At 40.6% G+C, this 12,876-nt stretch overlaps 1 protein-coding gene across 1 annotated transcript; it reads left to right on the top strand.

Annotated features, from left to right (window-relative positions):
- The first annotated feature begins 935 nt into the window (after nucleotides 1–935).
- On the top strand, nucleotides 936–3,420 carry LOC139193472 (secreted RxLR effector protein 161-like). The gene is made up of 2 exons (XM_070816496.1): nucleotides 936–1,419; nucleotides 3,311–3,420. Exons 1-2 carry the CDS (start codon nucleotides 936–938, stop codon nucleotides 3,418–3,420), a joined length of 594 nt encoding a protein of 197 aa, XP_070672597.1.
- Nucleotides 3,421–12,876: the final 9,456 nt, after the last annotated feature.

Raw genomic sequence — 12,876 nt, 5'->3', positions numbered from 1 at the left:
ATCGTGAGATTTCGGTCCACTACACAATATTGGATGAGGTTTGGAATAGGAATGAGATAATCGTCAACGATGCATTCTTATACTCAGTAGTTACTGACATTATGCTTAGCGATGACATTGATCCACGTTCCATCTATAAATGTCGACGTAGAACCGATTGGTCAAATTGGAAACAAGCAATCTAGGTCGAAGTTGATTCGCTCGTGAAACGTAAGGTATTTGGACCTATCGTTCCTACACCACCACTAGTGGGTTTTCGTGAGGAAATCTAATGAAAAGAATGAAATAGTGCAATACAAAGCATGCCTCGTAGCGCAAGGCTTCTCTCAACGCCCAGGGATTGATTACGATGAGACGTATTCCCCTGTAATGGACGTTATAACGTTCTGTTACCTAATCAGTTTGGTAATTTCTGAAAAAAACTGAATATGCAGCTTATGGACGTGGTAACCGCGTATCTTTATGGGGATCTAGATATGGAAATTTATATGAAAGTTCCAGAAGGACTTCCATTCACTGGTTCAAATAGTTCTAAACCATGGAACATTCTCTCAATTAGGTTGAGGAGGTCACTCTACAGATTAAAACAATCTAGGTGGATGTGGTATAATCGTCTGAGTGAATATTTGACAAGTCAGGGTTATGTGAACAACGAACTATGCCCATGCGTGTTCATAAAGAAGTCACATTTTGGATTTGCAATTGTTGCAATTTATGTCAATGACATGAACCTCATTGGGACTCCCGCAGAGCTTGAGGAAATTGCTACACCCTTGAAATCAGAATTTAAGATTAAGGATTTTGGGAAAACTTAATACTGTCTCAACTTGGAGATTGAGCATTGTTCGGATGGAATCCTAGTACATCAATCGAACTACACCCAAAAGGTGTTGTGACGTTTTAATGATGATAAAGCGAAGCCTTCAAGTACATCCATGGTCGTTCAAACTCTAGATGCTAAACGAGATCCCTTCCGTCCAAAGGAGGATGAGGAAGAGATTTTGGAACCCGAAGTTCCTTACCTAAGTGCAATTAGGGCTTTATTGTACTTGGCTCAGTGCACTAGACCCGACATCTCCTTTGCTGTGAATTTATTGGCTAGATACAGCAATGCGCCCGCACGCAAGCACTGGAATGGTGTTAAAGACATTTTCCGTTACCTTAAGGGTACTACGGATTTGGGCTTATTCTATACCCATGAATCTCCAAGTGTTGCCGCCCCCTATGGCCTTCGGATTGATTCTAGCCTTATTGGTTACGCAGATGCTGGATATCTGTCTGACCCACATAGAGCATGTTCTCAAACGGGTTATGTCTTTACCGTTGGAGACACCGTTATATCTTGGAGGTCTACCAAGCAAACGCTAGTTGCGACTTCATCTAACCATGTTGAGATTCTCGCCCTACATGAAGCATCACGTGAGTGCTCTTGGCTGAGAGAAGTTATGGAACATATTCGAAGCACTAGTGGTCTTACATCAGTCGTTGACCTTCCTACGACAATCTTTGAAGACAATGCAGCATGTATCGAGCAGCTGAAGAAGGGATACATCAAGGGAGACAACACCAAGCACATAGCATCGAAGTTCTTTTACTCACACCAGAAGCAGTAGCATTAGAACATCAAAGTCAAGCAAATCCGTTCCCAGGATAACCTGGCCGATCTCTTTACCAAGTCATTGCCCAAGTCTACATTTCAAAAGCTCGTCCAAGGAATCGATATGCGTAAATTATCTGAGTTGAATCGCTTGTAGTTCTCTTATTTAGAAGTTACGTCTAACTCAGGGGGAGTATCTAAAAGCATACTCACATGATCTTAATGTACTCTTTTTCCTATGATTAGGAGCATTTTTTCCCACTGGGTTTTTGCTACTAATGAGGTTTTAATGAGGCACCCATCCTGAGATGATCATACTCCGTTGGGTTTACTACCATCCTAAGATGATCTCACTTTTCTCCTTAATCTATGGATTTTCCCCATGCCTTGGGTTTTACCATAGCGATGTTTTATGAGTTTTACTACAAATGCATACTTCACTTAAATTTGAGACTCACGATCACCCGTTGTGCCGATGACTTCATCAATGATTCTACCTTATCTGCTAAAAATCTGATACAGTCATATTTAGAATAGGAATGTGATTGTGTAATCCTAGGGAATCTGGGAAAGTATCTTATATTCCTATTAGGACTAGATTACCTATTAAATGTTGTAATCCTAAAGGGAAAGGTTTTACCCTTCCTACTACTATAAATAAAGGCACAATGGGGTGAATCAAACACACCTCACAATTAAATCAATCTCTATTCTCTCTAATTGTGGTCGGCCCCCTCTCTCTCTTTAACATCGTTCAATCAAATAGGTCTACAACAAAAATATGTTTATTGAAGCTTTTTTAAGTATTATTATAAATTGCCTCAAAAAAATAAAATTATTATAAATAAAACACGCATCCAATAAACACGTAAGAAAATCTCCACGGACTCAAAGACAGAAGTCTAATGGTGCTGGCTAAATAATCATTGTACGTAAAATTAGATTTTATTTTTATTTTTAACAATACGTAAAATTAGAATTGAAACACGAAAGAATTAAGGAAGACAAATGAAATTTGAATAAGAGCTAATTGATTTGATGGGATCAAGATCTGTTTATGCCTTGTAATATTTATATTTTATTTACCTTGACCAAAACAATCAGAAATTATGATTGAGTTTATAATTAATAATTAGATTCTTGAGTAAACGGGAAGCGAATTCCTGTGCTATATTATTATTAGGTCAAGCCAACTCAAAAAGAGGGTTTTAAGAAACCAGCCATTTTCTAAACGGAACATTTTCTTGGAGAAGGTACGTTGTTGAATTACTTTTCTAATTATCTATGCTCTTCTCTTTACGTAATTGTACGCATTCATAGCAGTTTCCCTAGCTAGTTTCATTGCCCATGGCTTTATGGTTGCATATTTAAGTTAAATCCCCTCAAAAGCTTTTGATATTCATGGCAGTACTGGTAAAATCATTTGAAGTGTCTCCTAGATGCTGTATTTACCTTTAATTTGTTTATTTATTTATTATTTTTTCGGTTTCGTTTAGCACATGTCATATATATATGTTTATACACTTGAAATCATTTGTTCTTCTCTTTTAGGGTTTAGTTTTGAAGGTGAAGAATCTAGTTATTCTTATTGCACAGCACAAAAGTAAAACAACCAAAACAAAAATTACTGTTTATGATCATATACAGCTCTTTGAACCGATCCCATATTCTCCCATAGATTAAACACAGTTATTTGTTTTTTTATTCTTACAGCAGATGAATATGGGCCGCGGAAGGCTAAACATGGAACTAATTGCAAACGAGAGGTCTCGGAAAACAACATTTCAAAAGAGAAGGAAGGGAATAATGAAGAAGGCTTATGAGTTTTCAACTCTTTGCGAAGTAGATGTGTGCATGATCATCTACGGACCAAAACTGACTGATCGGCCTCCGGAGCTCCAGACTTGGCCCAAAAATCCGGAAGAGGTAAATCGGATAATCAACAAATACAAGGCAAGCACGATGTGCAAACTGTTAGGAATGTCGGTACTACAAGATAGAGAATGCACAAGGTAAAGTAGAAAATGGAAAGATCTAGAAGCTACAAGTATGTGGCTAGTCTAGATTTTTCTATACTAGAGGTTTGAAGAAGGAACTAGAAACTAGTAGAATGCCAAGCCCTCACCTATAAATATGGGTGTGATGTAACCAATTGAGAACCAAGAGTGAGTAGCAAAGGATCAAGTCCAAAGCTAGAGTTCCACTCCAAGAGTGAGAGTGAGAGTGTTCCACTACACATTGTGTGAGTGAAGTTTAGAGTGATAGAAAGTGTGTGTTATACTTTCTTGTATCCATCAAGCCTTGTCTTTGGCTTGGTAAGACTACTCTTGTTGTATTCATCTTTTTCATATAGTGAAGATTGATCCTTGTTTGGTGGACGTAGGCATAAATTGCCGAACCACATAAATTCTTGGCGTCCATTTTCTACTTTACCTTGTGCATTCTCTATCTTGTAGTACCGACATTCCTAACAAGTGGTATCAGAGCCCGGTTGGCTCGTACTGCGAGATGGAAGGAAGTGGCACTATGATCAAACTCACCAACTCCAATTGGGTAACATGGAAGCCAAGGATGGAGGACATTCTCTATTGCAAGGATATGCATGAGCCAATTGAAGGAGATGCCGCTAAGCCAGAGAGCATGTCCGATGCCGAGTGGAAGAAGATGAATCGCAAGGCTATTGGCACAATTAGACAATGGGTGGACGATAGTGTTTTTCACCATGTGTCTAATGAAACCAATGCTCGCGAGTTTTGGACAAAGCTTGAGTCCTTGTTCGAGAAGAAGACTCCAGTTAAGAAAGCCTTCTTGATCAAAGAGCTCATCAATGTGAAGTACAAGGATGGTTTAAGTGTAGCAGAACACTTGAACAATTTCCAGAATATCATCAACCAGTTGGCTACTATGAAAATGACGATCGAGGACGAGCTACAAGCGCTCTTGTTACTTGGATCCTTGCCAGACAGTTGGGAGACCTTTGTGGTGAGTATAAGTAACTCTGCTTCTAATGGTGTTCTTACCCTTGATAATGTTAAAAATAGCATGCTCAATGAAGAAACAAGGAGAAAGACTTCTGGCACAGATAGCAGCCAAGTATTTGTCACAGAGAACCGCGGAAGAAGCAAGAGTAGAGGGCCTAGAGGTCATGGCAGGAGTCCTAGCCGATCCAAGTCAAGGTTCAGGGGTGCATGCCACCATTGTGGCAAAGAAGGCCATATGAAGAAAAATTGTCGAGTTTGGAAGAGAGAGCAAAGGGAAGGAAATAATCAGAAGAAAGATGATACTGGCAATACCACCGCTGTCATATGTGGTGATGTACCAGAAATATTGTCTGTTGGTGAATGTCTGCATATAGGCAACTCTGACAGAGACATTGAATGGATCTTTGATAATGGAGCTTCCTTCCATGCTACGTCCAAACGGGAGTTCTTCAGTACATACAAAGAAGGTGACTTTGGCATAGTGAAGATGGGGAATGAAAGCTATTCCAAAATTCTTGGAATTGGTGATATCTGCTTAAGAACTAATCTCGGCTGCCAATTGATGTTGAAAGATGTGAGACATATTCCTGATATACGTCTCAATCTGATATCCATCGGTACCCTTGATCGACAAGGATATTATCACCATATTGGCGAAGGAAAATTGAAGCTTACTAAAGGCTTAATGGCGGTAGCAAGAGCACGACTTTGTTGTACGTTGTACCGGTCAAATGCCAAGGTTTTGAAAGGTGAGTTGAATGCTGTGGAAGACTCATCTCTAGACTTGTGGCATAAGAGGCTAGGCCACATGAGCGAGAAAGGCCTACAAGTTTTGGCAAAGAAGTCTCATATTCCCTTTGCCAAAGGTACGTCGTTAAACTCTTGTGAGCATTGTTTATTCGGAAAACAAAGAAGAGTTAGTTTTTCTGTTCCATCTACAAAGAAAGGAAACTTGTTAGATCTTGTTTATTCAGATGTGTGTGGTCCCATGGAAGTCGAGTCACTTGGAAGAAATAAATATTTTGTTACTTATATTGATGATGCTTCACGAAGGGTGTGGGTGTATTTGTTGAAATCCAAAGACCAGGTGTTTCAGACATTCCAGGAGTTCCATGCCATGGTGGAGAGGGAAACTGGGAAACCTCTCAAGTGCCTTCGTAGCGACAACGGCGGCGAATACACATCTCACCAGTTTAGAGAGTATTGTGTAAAACATGGCATACGTCATAAGAAGACAGTTCCTGGAACTCCACAACATAACGGTGTTGCTGAAAGAATGAACCGAACCATCATGGAGAAAGTCAGGTGTATGTTGAGGACTGCAAAGTTATCTAAGCAGTTCTGGGGTGAAGCTGTAAGGACAGCCTGCTATTTGATCAACCGATCTCCATCAGTACCATTAGGTCTTGATGTTCCAGAGAGAGTATGGACTGGTAATGATGTGTCTTACTCTCATCTGAAGGTGTTTGGTTGCAAAGCTTTTGTGCATGTGCCCAAAGAGCAGAGATCGAAGTTAGACTACAAAGCTACACCGTGCATCTTTCTTGGTTATGGCGGTGAAGATTTTGGTTACAGATTATGGGACCCATACCAGAAGAAGTTTATCCGAAGTAGAGACGTGGTCTTTTATGAAGATCAAACAATTGGGGATTCGGATAAAGAGGCACAACCAGATGGCGCAGTCAGAGGAGTTGATCCATTAGCTTCAGATGAAGAAAGTCACGATGACATCCCTGAAGCAACTGCCAATGAAGTGCCTGCAGAATCAGATAATGCTGATCAAGAGGAGCCTGATCAAGATGTGCCAGACCATGAGATTGCTGATCAGGGGGAGCCTAGTCAAGAAGAGCAGATTCAAGGAGAATCCAATCAGGGGGAGCCTCTAGCCCCGCAAGAGAATGAAGATCAGGTCAGAAGATCCAGCAGAAGTCGAAGACCGTCTACCAAGTATTCTTCATCAGAGTATATCATGTTGACTAATTATGGAGAGCCCGAAACTTATGAGGAGGCCAGAGCTCATAACGACAGTGATAAATGGATGAAGGCAATGGAGTCAGAGATGGATTCCTTATTAAAGAATAATACCTATGAGCTGGTGGAGCTTCCAAAGGGCAGAAAAGCATTGAAAAACAAGTGGGTGTTCAAATTGAAAAATGACGACAACATGACAAGGTACAAGGCTCGTTTGGTTGTCAAAGGTTTTGGTCAAAAGAAAGGAGTTGACTTTGATGAGATTTTCTCACCGGTGGTGAAGATGACTTCCATTCGAGTTATCCTTGGTATGGCAGCAAGCATGGATCTTGAGCTCGAGCAGTTAGACGTTAAAACTGCATTTCTCCACGGTAACTTAGAAGAGGAGATATATATGGAGCAACCCAAAGGCTTTGAAGTCAAGGGTAAAGAAACTTTGGTGTGTAAGCTCAAGAAAAGCTTATATGGTCTTAAGCAGGCTCCGAGACAGTGGAATAAGAAGTTCAACTCATTCATGGTGAGTAATGGGTACAAGAGAACTCATGCTGACTCTTGTGTCTATATCAAACAATTTTCTGGAGGTAAATTCATCATTTTGTTGCTTTATGTTGATGACATGTTGATTGTCGGTCAAGATGCTTTTATGATTAAAAAGCTCAAAGAAGAGTTATCTAAGTCCTTTGACATGAAGGACTTAGGGCCAGCCAAGCAGATTTTGGGCATGGAGATAATTCGTGACAGAAAATCCAAGAAGTTGTGGCTGTCACAAGAAAAATATGTTGAACGGGTGCTTGAAAGGTTCAACATGAAAGCAGCCAAATCGGTAAGCTCACCTTTAGCCAATCATATCAAGTTGAGCAAAGAGTCGTGTCCAAAAACATATGAAGAAAAGGAGAAAATGGCAGTTGTTCCCTACTCTTCAGCAGTAGGAAGTATCATGTATGCAATGGTGTGCACACGGCCAGATATTGCTCATGCAGTAGGTGTGGTGAGCAGGTTTCTCTCTAATCCAGGGAAAGACCATTGGGAAGCTGTTAAGTGGATTCTCAGATATTTGAAGGGGACTTCTAAGATGTGCTTGTGCTTTGGCGGTTCCAAACCAATCTTGGAAGGATTTACAGATGCTGACATGGGAGGTGACCTGGATGGCAGAAAATCTACGTCTGGGTACTTGTTTACTTTTGCAGGGGGAGCCGTGTCTTGGCAATCCAAGTTGCAAAAGTGTGTTGCTTTGTCTACAACCGAGGCTGAATACATAGCCGCTACAGAAGCATGCAAGGAGTTGTTGTGGCTGAAGCGGTTTCTCCAAGAGTTGGGTTTTAAGCAAAGTGATTATGGCGTTTATTGTGATAGTCAGAGTGCTCTGGATTTGAGCAAGAACACTGCATACCATTCACGCACTAAGCACATTGATATTCGTTATCACTGGATTAGAGATGCTATCGAGAACAAGATGCTACAGCTGAAGAAGATTCATACCGATAATAATTCTTCAGACATGTTGACAAAGGTGGTCACAAAATCAAAGTTGGAATTCTGCATTAAGGCTGCTGGGATGGACTCCAGGTAACTTGGAGTCATGATCGGAATTCCTCCCTCATGGACTGGAGGGGGAGATTGTTGGTATATGGTCCAGCCCATGATCAATGTTCTAGATTATTCTAGTAAGCAAGAGATGAGGCTGGAGCTTGCTAGACAATTCTAGCATGTTATTAAGTTGATGGAAAAAGCTAGAGAGTACTAGCTTCCTTGGTTGCAAATGGAAAGATCTAGAAGCTACAAGTATGTGGCTAGTCTAGATTTTTCTATACTAGAGGTTTGAAGAAGGAACTAGAAACTAGTAGAATGCCAAGCCCTCACCTATAAATATGGGTGTGATGTAACCAATTGAGAACCAAGAGTGAGTAGCAAAGGATCAAGTCCAAAGCTAGAGTTCCACTCCAAGAGTGAGAGTGAGAGTGTTCCACTACACATTGTGTGAGTGAAGTTTAGAGTGATAGAAAGTGTGTGTTATACTTTCTTGTATCCATCAAGCCTTGTCTTTGGCTTGGTAAGACTACTCTTGTTGTATTCATCTTTTTCATATAGTGAAGATTGATCCTTGTTTGGTGGACGTAGGCATAAATTGCCGAACCACATAAATTCTTGGCGTCCATTTTCTACTTTACCTTGTGCATTCTCTATCTTGTAGTACCGACATTCCTAACAAGTGGTATCAGAGCCCGGTTGGCTCGTACTGCGAGATGGAAGGAAGTGGCACTATGATCAAACTCACCAACTCCAATTGGGTAACATGGAAGCCAAGGATGGAGGACATTCTCTATTGCAAGGATATGCATGAGCCAATTGAAGGAGATGCCGCTAAGCCAGAGAGCATGTCCGATGCCGAGTGGAAGAAGATGAATCGCAAGGCTATTGGCACAATTAGACAATGGGTGGACGATAGTGTTTTTCACCATGTGTCTAATGAAACCAATGCTCGCGAGTTTTGGACAAAGCTTGAGTCCTTGTTCGAGAAGAAGACTCCAGCTAAGAAAGCCTTCTTGATCAAAGAGCTCATCAATGTGAAGTACAAGGATGGTTTAAGTGTAGCAGAACACTTGAACAATTTCCAGAATATCATCAACCAGTTGGCTACTATGAAAATGACGATCGAGGACGAGCTACAAGCGCTCTTGTTACTTGGATCCTTGCCAGACAGTTGGGAGACCTTTGTGGTGAGTATAAGTAACTCTGCTTCTAATGGTGTTCTTACCCTTGATAATGTTAAAAATAGCATGCTCAATGAAGAAACAAGGAGAAAGACTTCTGGCACAGATAGCAGCCAAGTATTTGTCACAGAGAACCGCGGAAGAAGCAAGAGTAGAGGGCCTAGAGGTCATGGCAGGAGTCCTAGCCGATCCAAGTCAAGGTTCAGGGGTGCATGCCACCATTGTGGCAAAGAAGGCCATATGAAGAAAAATTGTCGAGTTTGGAAGAGAGAGCAAAGGGAAGGAAATAATCAGAAGAAAGATGATACTGGCAATACCACCGCTGTCATATGTGGTGATGTACCAGAAATATTGTCTGTTGGTGAATGTCTGCATATAGGCAACTCTGACAGAGACATTGAATGGATCTTTGATAATGGAGCTTCCTTCCATGCTACGTCCAAACGGGAGTTCTTCAGTACATACAAAGAAGGTGACTTTGGCATAGTGAAGATGGGGAATGAAAGCTATTCCAAAATTCTTGGAATTGGTGATATCTGCTTAAGAACTAATCTCGGCTGCCAATTGATGTTGAAAGATGTGAGACATATTCCTGATATACGTCTCAATCTGATATCCATCGGTACCCTTGATCGACAAGGATATTATCACCATATTGGCGAAGGAAAATTGAAGCTTACTAAAGGCTTAATGGCGGTAGCAAGAGCACGACTTTGTTGTACGTTGTACCGGTCAAATGCCAAGGTTTTGAAAGGTGAGTTGAATGCTGTGGAAGACTCATCTCTAGACTTGTGGCATAAGAGGCTAGGCCACATGAGCGAGAAAGGCCTACAAGTTTTGGCAAAGAAGTCTCATATTCCCTTTGCCAAAGGTACGTCGTTAAACTCTTGTGAGCATTGTTTATTCGGAAAACAAAGAAGAGTTAGTTTTTCTGTTCCATCTACAAAGAAAGGAAACTTGTTAGATCTTGTTTATTCAGATGTGTGTGGTCCCATGGAAGTCGAGTCACTTGGAAGAAATAAATATTTTGTTACTTATATTGATGATGCTTCACGAAGGGTGTGGGTGTATTTGTTGAAATCCAAAGACCAGGTGTTTCAGACATTCCAGGAGTTCCATGCCATGGTGGAGAGGGAAACTGGGAAACCTCTCAAGTGCCTTCGTAGCGACAACGGCGGCGAATACACATCTCACCAGTTTAGAGAGTATTGTGTAAAACATGGCATACGTCATGAGAAGACAGTTCCTGGAACTCCACAACATAACGGTGTTGCTGAAAGAATGAACCGAACCATCATGGAGAAAGTCAGGTGTATGTTGAGGACTGCAAAGTTATCTAAGCAGTTCTGGGGTGAAGCTGTAAGGACAGCCTGCTATTTGATCAACCGATCTCCATCAGTACCATTAGGTCTTGATGTTCCAGAGAGAGTATGGACTGGTAATGATGTGTCTTACTCTCATCTGAAGGTGTTTGGTTGCAAAGCTTTTGTGCATGTGCCCAAAGAGCAGAGATCGAAGTTAGACTACAAAGCTACACCGTGCATCTTTCTTGGTTATGGCGGTGAAGATTTTGGTTACAGATTATGGGACCCATACCAGAAGAAGTTTATCCGAAGTAGAGACGTGGTCTTTTATGAAGATCAAACAATTGGGGATTCGGATAAAGCGAAGCCTTCAAGTACATCCATGGTCGTTCAAACTCTAGATGCTAAACGAGATCCCTTCCGTCCAAAGGAGGATGAGGAAGAGATTTTGGAACCCGAAGTTCCTTACCTAAGTGCAATTAGGGCTTTATTGTACTTGGCTCAGTGCACTAGACCCGACATCTCCTTTGCTGTGAATTTATTGGCTAGATACAGCAATGCGCCCGCACGCAAGCACTGGAATGGTGTTAAAGACATTTTCCGTTACCTTAAGGGTACTACGGATTTGGGCTTATTCTATACCCATGAATCTCCAAGTGTTGCCGCCCCCTATGGCCTTCGGATTGATTCTAGCCTTATTGGTTACGCAGATGCTGGATATCTGTCTGACCCACATAGAGCATGTTCTCAAACGGGTTATGTCTTTACCGTTGGAGACACCGTTATATCTTGGAGGTCTACCAAGCAAACGCTAGTTGCGACTTCATCTAACCATGTTGAGATTCTCGCCCTACATGAAGCATCACGTGAGTGCTCTTGGCTGAGAGAAGTTATGGAACATATTCGAAGCACTAGTGGTCTTACATCAGTCGTTGACCTTCCTACGACAATCTTTGAAGACAATGCAGCATGTATCGAGCAGCTGAAGAAGGGATACATCAAGGGAGACAACACCAAGCACATAGCATCGAAGTTCTTTTACTCACACCAGAAGCAGTAGCATTAGAACATCAAAGTCAAGCAAATCCGTTCCCAGGATAACCTGGCCGATCTCTTTACCAAGTCATTGCCCAAGTCTACATTTCAAAAGCTCGTCCAAGGAATCGATATGCGTAAATTATCTGAGTTGAATCGCTTGTAGTTCTCTTATTTAGAAGTTACGTCTAACTCAGGGGGAGTATCTAAAAGCATACTCACATGATCTTAATGTACTCTTTTTCCTATGATTAGGAGCATTTTTTCCCACTGGGTTTTTGCTACTAATGAGGTTTTAATGAGGCACCCATCCTGAGATGATCATACTCCGTTGGGTTTACTACCATCCTAAGATGATCTCACTTTTCTCCTTAATCTATGGATTTTCCCCATGCCTTGGGTTTTACCATAGCGATGTTTTATGAGTTTTACTACAAATGCATACTTCACTTAAATTTGAGACTCACGATCACCCGTTGTGCCGATGACTTCATCAATGATTCTACCTTATCTGCTAAAAATCTGATACAGTCATATTTAGAATAGGAATGTGATTGTGTAATCCTAGGGAATCTGGGAAAGTATCTTATATTCCTATTAGGACTAGATTACCTATTAAATGTTGTAATCCTAAAGGGAAAGGTTTTACCCTTCCTACTACTATAAATAAAGGCACAATGGGGTGAATCAAACACACCTCACAATTAAATCAATCTCTATTCTCTCTAATTGTGGTCGGCCCCCTCTCTCTCTTTAACATCGTTCAATCAAATAGGTCTACAACAAAAATATGTTTATTGAAGCTTTTTTAAGTATTATTATAAATTGCCTCAAAAAAATAAAATTATTATAAATAAAACACGCATCCAATAAACACGTAAGAAAATCTCCACGGACTCAAAGACAGAAGTCTAATGGTGCTGGCTAAATAATCATTGTACGTAAAATTAGATTTTATTTTTATTTTTAACAATACGTAAAATTAGAATTGAAACACGAAAGAATTAAGGAAGACAAATGAAATTTGAATAAGAGCTAATTGATTTGATGGGATCAAGATCTGTTTATGCCTTGTAATATTTATATTTTATTTACCTTGACCAAAACAATCAGAAATTATGATTGAGTTTATAATTAATAATTAGATTCTTGAGTAAACGGGAAGCGAATTCCTGTGCTATATTATTATTAGGTCAAGCCAACTCAAAAAGAGGGTTTTAAGAAACCAGCCATTTTCTAAACGGAACATTTTCTTGGAGAAGGTACGTTGTTGAATT

Source organism: Malus domestica, chromosome 17, assembly GCF_042453785.1.
Source record: "Malus domestica chromosome 17, GDT2T_hap1".
In the NCBI taxonomy this organism is placed as follows: Eukaryota; Viridiplantae; Streptophyta; class Magnoliopsida; order Rosales; family Rosaceae; genus Malus; species Malus domestica.
This window is presented reverse-complemented; position numbering and strand designations above follow the sequence as displayed.